The sequence below is a fragment of the Lineus longissimus genome, chromosome 3 (genome assembly GCF_910592395.1).
Source record: "Lineus longissimus chromosome 3, tnLinLong1.2, whole genome shotgun sequence".
Taxonomy (NCBI): domain Eukaryota; kingdom Metazoa; phylum Nemertea; class Pilidiophora; order Heteronemertea; family Lineidae; genus Lineus; species Lineus longissimus.
In genome coordinates, this window is record NC_088310.1 from 4,067,006 (window position 1) to 4,075,936 (window position 8,931).

General features: G+C 39.8%; 2 protein-coding genes across 2 annotated transcripts; one reads left to right on the plus strand and one right to left on the minus strand.

The window, feature by feature from the left end:
- Positions 1-1,212: 1,212 nt before the first annotated feature.
- LOC135485429 (cancer-related nucleoside-triphosphatase homolog) lies at positions 1,213-4,454 on the minus strand. The gene is made up of 5 exons (XM_064767434.1): positions 4,339-4,454; positions 3,656-3,818; positions 3,244-3,358; positions 2,811-3,014; positions 1,213-2,386 (listed from the first exon to the last, which is right to left on the minus strand). Exons 1-5 carry the CDS (start codon positions 4,391-4,393, stop codon positions 2,279-2,281), a joined length of 645 nt encoding a protein of 214 aa, XP_064623504.1. The 5' UTR covers positions 4,394-4,454; the 3' UTR covers positions 1,213-2,278.
- A 57-nt stretch (positions 4,455-4,511) lies between these two features.
- On the plus strand, positions 4,512-7,141 carry LOC135485428 (leucine-rich repeat-containing protein 57-like). Its single transcript, XM_064767433.1, has 5 exons — positions 4,512-4,694; positions 5,137-5,272; positions 5,702-5,970; positions 6,260-6,445; positions 6,612-7,141. Exons 1-5 carry the CDS (start codon positions 4,527-4,529, stop codon positions 6,651-6,653), a joined length of 801 nt encoding a protein of 266 aa, XP_064623503.1. The 5' UTR covers positions 4,512-4,526; the 3' UTR covers positions 6,654-7,141.
- The last annotated feature ends 1,790 nt before the right edge of the window (positions 7,142-8,931 follow it).

The following is an 8,931-nucleotide window of genomic DNA, read 5'->3' on the forward strand; positions in this document are numbered from 1 at the left end:
CAGCACGACCTGGAAATGACAAGCCACTTCATCCCCGCCATAGGACTGAACTTTAGACAGGTTGAACCGAGAAGAAGAAACAACCAATGCTCACTGGCAATCGCACATCGCCATCATGACACTGACTTACCCCTCATCAGCCTGTTCAGTTCTGGATGACTGTTTATAAGAACACCAGAAACAGAACTTTCAGCGGCCCAGTGGCAGTCTTACTCCTGCTCTAGGGACTGCAAGAGGAGCAGTGTCCACACTATACGAGAATGCAAGGCCCATATCAGTATCTTAACTGACTTACTACTCAAATTCTCTAGACATACATGTACTGTAGTCAGATAGATTGTCACTACATTTCCAAAGGTGACAAATCACAACCACAATCGTCCCCACCAGTATTTCATTGAAGACACTTTCATACCAGTTGGCACTTCTAATTAAATGAGAGAGTACAGTTTGATCACCATCATCATTCATCAAAGACATATTCATGACAGTGCAAGAGAGAGAGCACCGATTAAATAAATTCAGTGTTTTTCACTCGAAGACATACCGTTTTAGCATTATACATGTAGATATACATACGTATGCAAAAGATTGAGGTAACGTGGTGGGATACATGATAAGATGGCAAGTGGTGTAAATAGATTGGAACTGGAACTGCACTGCTTTTCATTACTGTAGCAACATTGAGCATTTAAAACGACCATGAAACTTCTGAGTGGATTTCAGGTTAGATATGGCTACCATGGACCCATTTATGTCTGGCTGGACATGACTGCAAAATAATCTGCACTGGTCCATTCAATTGGCTAACAGAGCAAGCAATGACATAACTCGTCTCACTTTGCCACATTTGCACTAAGAAGATGTACTTGCCAAAGTTGACAACCCAGGTGGTCTTTGCGGACTTGGCCCACAATATTCTGATCATGAATAGGTCTGCCAAGATGGACATTACATGTATGTATGACATCAACACTCGCATCATTACGGGAAATTGCGAGATTGGACGTCAACAACATCAGTCCTGAAGACGCCATTGCGGACAGTGGTGAAGCTGTGGACAATCTCCAGTCTATTTGAATCAAGTGAACACATTGAACATCATAGTGTTACTCTCCAACACCATTGACTTCTTCTAAAACATGTCCCAATGTACATTTCAGTACATGTAGTACATTTCAGCACAAAAAGAGCAACATCAAAGACACCATATTAATTTTTTCAATATAATTATTCATATCATTATAATTGAACATTTATACGGGATGGCAACTGGCTTATTTACAACACTAAAAAGTACATTATGAAGCACTGACAAATTCATTCCACAATCACAAAAAATACATATGACATACCCACAGCGCAGAGAGGTTTTGTCGTCACCATTTTACAACGACTTAATACTCTATGACAAGGTGAAAATCTGTCTGAATTCTGCCATAACATCTCCACAAGGTGAAGTCACCTACCCAGATGACAATTTTTTCAGTTTTTCCTGATCTACATGTAGAATAAAATCACGAAACAAGCATAATGTACATCGTACATCTAAATACACATGCAGCCGACTCCAAACTGCTTCATTCTCAAATCTGCTACACAATGAATGAGAGAAGCAGAATGTACATCATGGTAACAAAAGAAGGGATCTCTCTTAGCTGTCCTTTGAGGACACATTTATGACCTTCACATACAAAAATAAGACTGGTACTTCATGCCTTTCAGTCTTCAGAAGTACTTTCTACTTATCTTAAGTTATGACCTTCAAATGTGGCATCGGAGCCCTCGTGTTTTGGCAACCTGCGAACTGGTGAAAGTTTTCTGCACCCTCTTCCTGGTATGATCAGTCCTCAAGTCTTCAATTAAAACCACACATTCTTCCCAATGGCCTACATGATTACCTTTCAAACACTTTACACCTAAGATATCCTTCCTGTATGCCTGTGATTGATGCACTAGTCACAGTTATGACTCAAATTATCAACATACATGTACCAGTCACAGGCCACAATAGATTCGTTGTATTCTTTTGCCGAAATGGGGTCCTTTTGCCCCCTCACCCAATTTCACCAGCCACAAATATTCCAGTTATTATTGTGGCCTGCAAGTGGTATATTAATGGTGTGTTAATGATAAAATACATAAAATTTTTGCTGACTTAAAAGTCCTATGAGCCAAGATATATTCTGCTACACTGTCCAATCTAAGCCAGCTCACTCTGCTATGCCAAGTTCCTAACACAATGCTTCCAGTTAATAGGTTATTGTCTATATTTCACTCACAGTTGCTCAGCAACTGCATTAGTTTGTTCAAAGTTCGACTGATAAGCATCAAATAATATCTCCAGTATATTTCTGTGGATTTGGTCTCGATTCATGGTTGTCACCTGAAAAGACAGAAAGGATGTTTGATCAGGCAATTCTATGCAATATCCAGCCTCCTTTGTTCATAAAACATGGGACGAATACGCCGAACCCAAAGAATTGGAATCCTGAACTCAGAGCAACACAATGCAAGCCTAGATTCTATAAAGCATCTCATGCTCCTGAGGACCGTGTTCCTCAATCACATGAAGGGCTGCTTTTCCTAGACGTCCAATCAAGATTTTTGCATGGTTCTCAAATGCAAGGAGACACAATTGGTATGACCTTTACAATCAAACGTTTTTCTTAGGCATTTGTAGCAGGCAGAGACGAGCATCACTCTAGCTTTCAGCAGTGAGTTCTGCCAGTGTTAACTCGCAGCATGAAATATCAACCAACTCCTGATGAATACAATTTGATGAGATCCAGGTCTAACATAATACTTACATAGAAAACCTTAGAATTAGCACCAGATTTGATGTCCTCGATAAGCTGTATAGGTCTACCCCTCCCAATGGGTATTGTACACAGAACTGTCGAGTTGGGTCTCTGGAACACATCCTTTACGATCCCCTGGAAATTATTGCTCATCAGCTCCATCTTGCCAATTTCATCAATGATATAGACAGGTTCTGGCTGTCCTTCAATGGTCTGAAATGAAAAATTTGAAATTTGGGATTTGCCAATCAGAAGACATCAATCATGCTCATGCTCATTTCAGATAGGTTATTTGCCAATATATTTAGCTGAAATCCCATATTCTTGCTTGAGGAAAGTCAAAAGGTGGTTCCAAAACGATTTGCCATGATCAATGCAACTGTAGCAGACCTGTTCTTGTGAACTAAATATCATTTTAAAGACCCATTTGTATTATACTTACCAATCTCCTCAGTGATGGTATGGCAACAGTTTCAAAGGAAGGGATGTTAACATTGTATTTTCCAACTTTATATTCTCTTTTATAGCTGTGTGTGTGTTCATCTTGTTGTTCTTCTCTGTAATAAACAATGAGAAGTTCATCATCATCATCATCATCATCATCATCTTTGAGAGCCCTATGGGACTTCAACTCAAAACATCAAATTATGTGAAAGAATCAATCAATGTCAATAAATGGTTGAAATAAAGTAAGTCTAGTCTAGTCTAGATCTCAACAATTTTCAATCTATATCAGGTCATCAGAAGGGCTTAGAAGACATCTCAGTATTAGCTAGAAAGTTCTAAAACATACTCCAGTGACAGGCCTAGTCTTCTCTAGCTAGTAGAATTGATAATACTCAAATCTTACTGACCCAGTCCTAGCCAACGGTGCAGTTTCTCCATCCACAGTGATGATATCAAAGCCATATCTCTGCCCCTTTTCCAAGCATTCTTTTGTGTAGAAACCCTGGCATGGGACAGAATTTACTCGCAGATCATTCACAATCTTCTCCACAAGTGTTGTTTTACCAACGCCTGGAAAATATAATCATTTTATTGAGATATCATTTTATTGAGATTCTTTCTGTGTCAGAATTAAAAAACCACATAGGGCATCTGTAGGGCCGAGGGACCGAGAGACATCCGAAAAACTATAAATATCATACCAGCGTAGGTCTAAGTTAGGCCTAAGTAACAACAAAATTCATAATGCCTAACAAAAATAGTTTTCATTGCAATCATTTCTGACATCATCAGCATCACAGTTATTTTATCCTTTTCTTTGACTTTGTCAATGTCATTATTTTATGGTTACAAGAAAACCAGAGTCCCAGATGACTCATTTGTTATCACCTTAAGTCATGATCTGTCTGTCATACTGACAGATGTGTGCATTTGTGTACAGACACAGTCAATGTGTATTGCAATAGGGGGCACCATACATTATCATTGGGCTGAACCAGGAATAATAGGGGGCACCAAAACTGGCCGGTAAAATCGACGCTGGTGGGGCGAAATTAGGGTTATATCTAACTTAGGTGATATCAAAACGTACCTGGATGACCCAGGAGAACAACATGTCGAACATGCGCGTCCGATGCCATAGCCATTTTGGCGAAATTGTGATTTTTCTGAGAGTTACGAAGTGATAAAAATGAGAAAATCGTAGAAAGGAAGTAGCCAGCAAAAACATGAAAATCTTTCGTGCCCATGCGCCTAAGACCGGAAGTCTAAGATTGATCGATGAAAATTTTCAGTTTTTGCTGTTTTTTTCCTCGATTTCTGCTTCATTTTCTGTCCTGTTCGAGCCGTAAATACATCAAAGCGATCATGGGAAATACGATAAAGCCTCACATTGAACGAGCAGAGAAAAGTGGTGCCTGTCAACTGTGTGGAATGGGGATAACTGAGGTAAAAATCCCACACCCTGTTGACTTTGTTTACAAATGGGGTGTCTCAAAATAAATGCTGTCATTTGTCAAAAAATTAACACCAAGGCTTGAGCCCATAAGTTTAAGGTTTCTTCATTGTAGCATTGTTGTCTGTTTCTACGCGCGACTGATCCTCATCTTGGAGACTACTTTAAATTTGATGGTGTCATTAGACATTTTTTCCAAAATCCATCCATCTCGCAAGGCAGTACCTTTTATTCCTTCTCTGTCCGTCCTGCCCTTGCTTTGTCAAACTTTGTGTCTTTCTTTAGCTGGTTTGCTCTAAATCGCAATGCTAAGAAAGAGTAGGGATACAGATTTGGAAAATACAGATTTCTGGAATGCGCCTTATGAATGTTGAGAGTCCCAGAAGTAGTTGACATGTTTCAACATTTACTCATTTAGTACTCATTTCCTTTAAGTTCCCCATGGAGTTGAAGAGGTTGACAAAGAATCTGCGGACACTAGACCTCTCAGATAACAAATTACCTCTCCTGCCTCCTGACATCGGCCAGTTCACCATGCTCAAAAGTTTGACACTAACAAGTAATCGACTGAGTAAGTTCTTCATGAAGGAGATAAAGCTGTGTGTGGGGCAAAATATGATAGTGAAGTTTCGATTTAATGTCATACATGATGGATGAATAGCGGTGATGAATAAAAGATGAGATACTTGATATTACTGCTGGAGAAATGACAGATTTCGGTGCCATTTTGAACACTAGAGGCCTTTTGCTCGTGATTGACACAACTGAACATAGCGATGTTGGTGTCATTCGATGAGCATTGTTGGCTATCTCCCAAAGAACTTTGACTCAACATCTATTGGATTGTAGTAGATCAACCAGGGTGAATAGTATTTACGTTTTTGGCAAGTAAGTGAATGGTTCTGTAAAGTGTAACATATACACTTTTGCATTTGGCAGTGAAAGAGTGAATGAGCTGGTATTGAATTCGGTGTACGAGTACTTTTCCTGTATGTTTCAGCGGCGCTGCCTGAGGACATTGGCAAATTGAAGAAACTGGAAACCTTACTTCTAGCGACCAACCGTATTCCAAGGCTGCCAGCAACAATATGTAATCTATCTTCTCTGAGGACAGTGAACCTATCAAAAAATGGCATCCGTGAATTTCCAGCTGAACTTTGTGGCTTGAAAAATCTTGACTCTATAGACTTATCTCACAATAACATTGTGGTGATTCCGGATGGTGTTCGGGGACTGCAGGCTGTTGAATTAAACGTCAATCAGAACCAGGTAAGACTAAACGAGATTGACCAATTGGGAAGAGCACAACGTCACTATCAGCTTCAAAATCACCACTCACTGGTATTTGACTCAATGTTTTTAGTTTACCCCTTTGAATATAAATTTTATAACACTAACAGAAGTTGTGACAACAGGAATAAAGAATTTCTCTGTGTGAATATAATTTGGAGAGACCGAATTTGAGTCATGACAGTCAGAACTTGAAGAATAGAATAATGCCTATTAGTGCTAGGCCTTAAATTGATATTCTTCAAACTTGTTCTGCTTCCACTTTTAGATCAACACAATATCAGAAGCAATATCAGAATGTCCTCGATTAAAGGTGCTTCGCCTTGAAGAAAACTGTGTGGAGATAGGAGCATTCACTCCAAAAATTATGAAGCAGTCAACCATTTCATTGCTGGCCATTGAAGGCAATCTGTTCGATACGAAGGCGTTTCACCAGCTGGAGGGGTATGATGAGGTATGTTGTGTTTGGTTTTCGCAATCGCTCAGTGTGATTGTCAAGGTTGCAGCTAATTGGCTGGTAGTTGATGAAATCATGATCTCCTTCCTCATAACTTCCCCCATTAATGAAATTGACAACCTTAGTTGGGAAAAAAACTTATGTATCGTTATTTATATTTCAGTACATGGAGCGATATACAGCCACTAAGAAGAAGTGGGGATGAGGTTATTCCATGCCCTTTGCGATGATAAAACGCACAATTTGGAATCAAGACTCTACTTTACACTCACAGAGACATTTGTGTTTCATATGAAATATGTTTTATTTATCTTATGTATTTATTGTGAACTTCATAGAAGTGCATTTATTATGACAATAATCAGATGGTCTTGTAAATAGTAAGAAGAAAAACATTAGTCTAAAGTGGCCTGTAGCAATGGACACAGTTTTCAAAGGCAGGAGAATTTGTCTAAATGAACCACACTTGTAAATAGGCAAAGCCAGAATTCCCAGGGGGTCATTTTCCAAAAAATAATACATTGTATTTGTTGTTTCTTGGTCCTAGGTTTTGGTAGCATCAGATTTGTTTGATATCATGTACAGTATGTGTTGCATGCAAGTACGGTGCCAACTTCAAATATTTTAGCCGATTAAAAGAAATGGATGCCATCATAATTTATTGAATAAACCTCTTAAACATGTTAAATTTCATATCAGTGGTTGTGTTATTCCTCCTCTTTGTCACTTATCGTGGACTTGTGATGACTTGGTTGCCCTGTATTGGAGGAACTAGAAATGGTTGAGGTCTTGGCCACTAGGATGCAACTGAGCAGTGTGACCAGTCTATTCTGGGACTCCATCGATGACTTCAAAGCAGTCCATCTTGTGTGCACGTCGTCAGGCGAGATGTGTTGGGCCTAGACCAATGTTGTCTCAAATTCATGCATGAATGGGAAAAATATCCAACACCTATTTACAAATGAAGTGAGGGGTCAGCCTTTTGGTGTAACTCCATATAACTGTCTGGTGATTTCACTCTGAACTTTTGACACCCTGATCGGTCTGAAATTATCATTACCGTCCATCCATCCGTTTGCAGCCTGATTGACCAAGATGACAGAGAAATGACAGATGTCAAAGGGGCATGATGGGGGTTAAACTTATTGGCAGAATTGGGTGAAGGATATTCGGAAACCACACACACATCACCATGCTGCAAACAGGTTGATAGGGACAATGTCACAACCTATGGTTAGCCCATGCTCAAGCTGGTGTTGAGTAGGTTTTGACATCGTCTCTTGGAGGGTAATGAAGCCCTAGCCCTCAGTCCCCTCTAATACAGTAGAAGATCTAATACATTCATTTGCTTGGAGTGCTTAATTTTCATTATTATTAGCTTCAGATGCCCCATTTACACTCCAGACGCAATGGACAGACCTTGTCTTATCGCGTAGAGGAAGGATAAGCAGGATGACGAAATGGACTGTATTGGAGTCCCTAGCCTTGTTTGGTTTGGAGTGGCAAGTACAGCAATGGATTGGGGAACAAAAATAAAGGAGTACAGCTCTATCAAGGACACTCTTGGGACTGGCAAGTGCTGTCCTAGAGGTGTCCTGATTAAAGAGGTCAAATTTAATGGAAACTACAACTTTAGGACTAAAACTAGTGTTCTTAATAGGGAGGTGTTTGCTGAGGTAGGTTCCACTGTCAAAAAGTCTCACCGCAATTGCTTGGAGGTTAGTCCTAGGTTCCAATCCATCAATCAGCAACCGTCATCAAAAGTTTTAAAATCTTTGTCCTAGACATGAAGAAAATGAATAAAAATGGCAGATCTGTCGAGATCATTTGAAAGACTAGTACATGCAAATACAGCTAAAGGGCCCCACCCTGTGTCTTATGTCATTGGCAATACCAAAAAGTCTATTCATGCATGCTCAATTTCATAGGAAAGTGAGTTAGGCGACAGTGGTGCTATCTAGTAGTAGAAAGTGGAACTACGAGTTTTGGACGAAGATTTCAGTTCTCCATTTTGCCGCGGGACAGCGCCACTGTCGCCCAAGCCATTTTCATACTGATTGGTTTTCATGCCTTTGGAAGGTAGTCAGTATCAAACTAAGGGAATTTGATAGAGATAATGACTTGATTTAGTTGTCAAAACAGGTTCAACACAGCCACAACCCATCTTCCCTCACAAACGACAGTAGATATGATTACCTGATGGGATCAACGACAATGGACGAGAGTTTCACTAGTGGCAGGCTCAGCCTCAGTAGTAGACGAATACTTCGTTTAGGGCCAGGGTCAAACGACATTCTTGCTCAGTACTGCTCAAGACATGAAGAAAATGAATAAAAATGGCAGATCTGTCGAGATCATTTGAAAGACTAGTACATGCAAATACAGCTAAAGGGCCCCACCCCTGTGTCTTATGTCATTGGTAATACCAAAAAATCTATTCATAGGAAGTGAGTTAGGCGACAGTGGTGCTATCTAGTAGTAGA

Bases quoted from the DNA above. Each gene is read 5' to 3' on its own strand.
- LOC135485429 (XM_064767434.1), bottom strand. From the start codon at position 4,393: ATGGCTATGGCATCGGACGCGCATGTTCGACATGTTGTTCTCCTGGGT. The intron at 3,359-3,655 runs GTCAGTAAGATT...TGTTTATTACAG, and splicing joins GCACCGTTGGCTAGGACTGG to AGAAGAACAACAAGATGAAC. The intron at 3,015-3,243 runs GTAAGTATAATA...TTTTCATTTCAG, and splicing joins TACCATCACTGAGGAGATTG to ACCATTGAAGGACAGCCAGA.
- LOC135485428 (XM_064767433.1), top strand. From the start codon at position 4,527: ATGAAAATTTTCAGTTTTTGCTGTTTTTTTCCTCGATTTCTGCTTCAT. The intron at 4,695-5,136 runs GTAAAAATCCCA...ATTTCCTTTAAG, and splicing joins GTGGAATGGGGATAACTGAG to TTCCCCATGGAGTTGAAGAG. The intron at 5,273-5,701 runs GTAAGTTCTTCA...TGTATGTTTCAG, and splicing joins ACTAACAAGTAATCGACTGA to CGGCGCTGCCTGAGGACATT.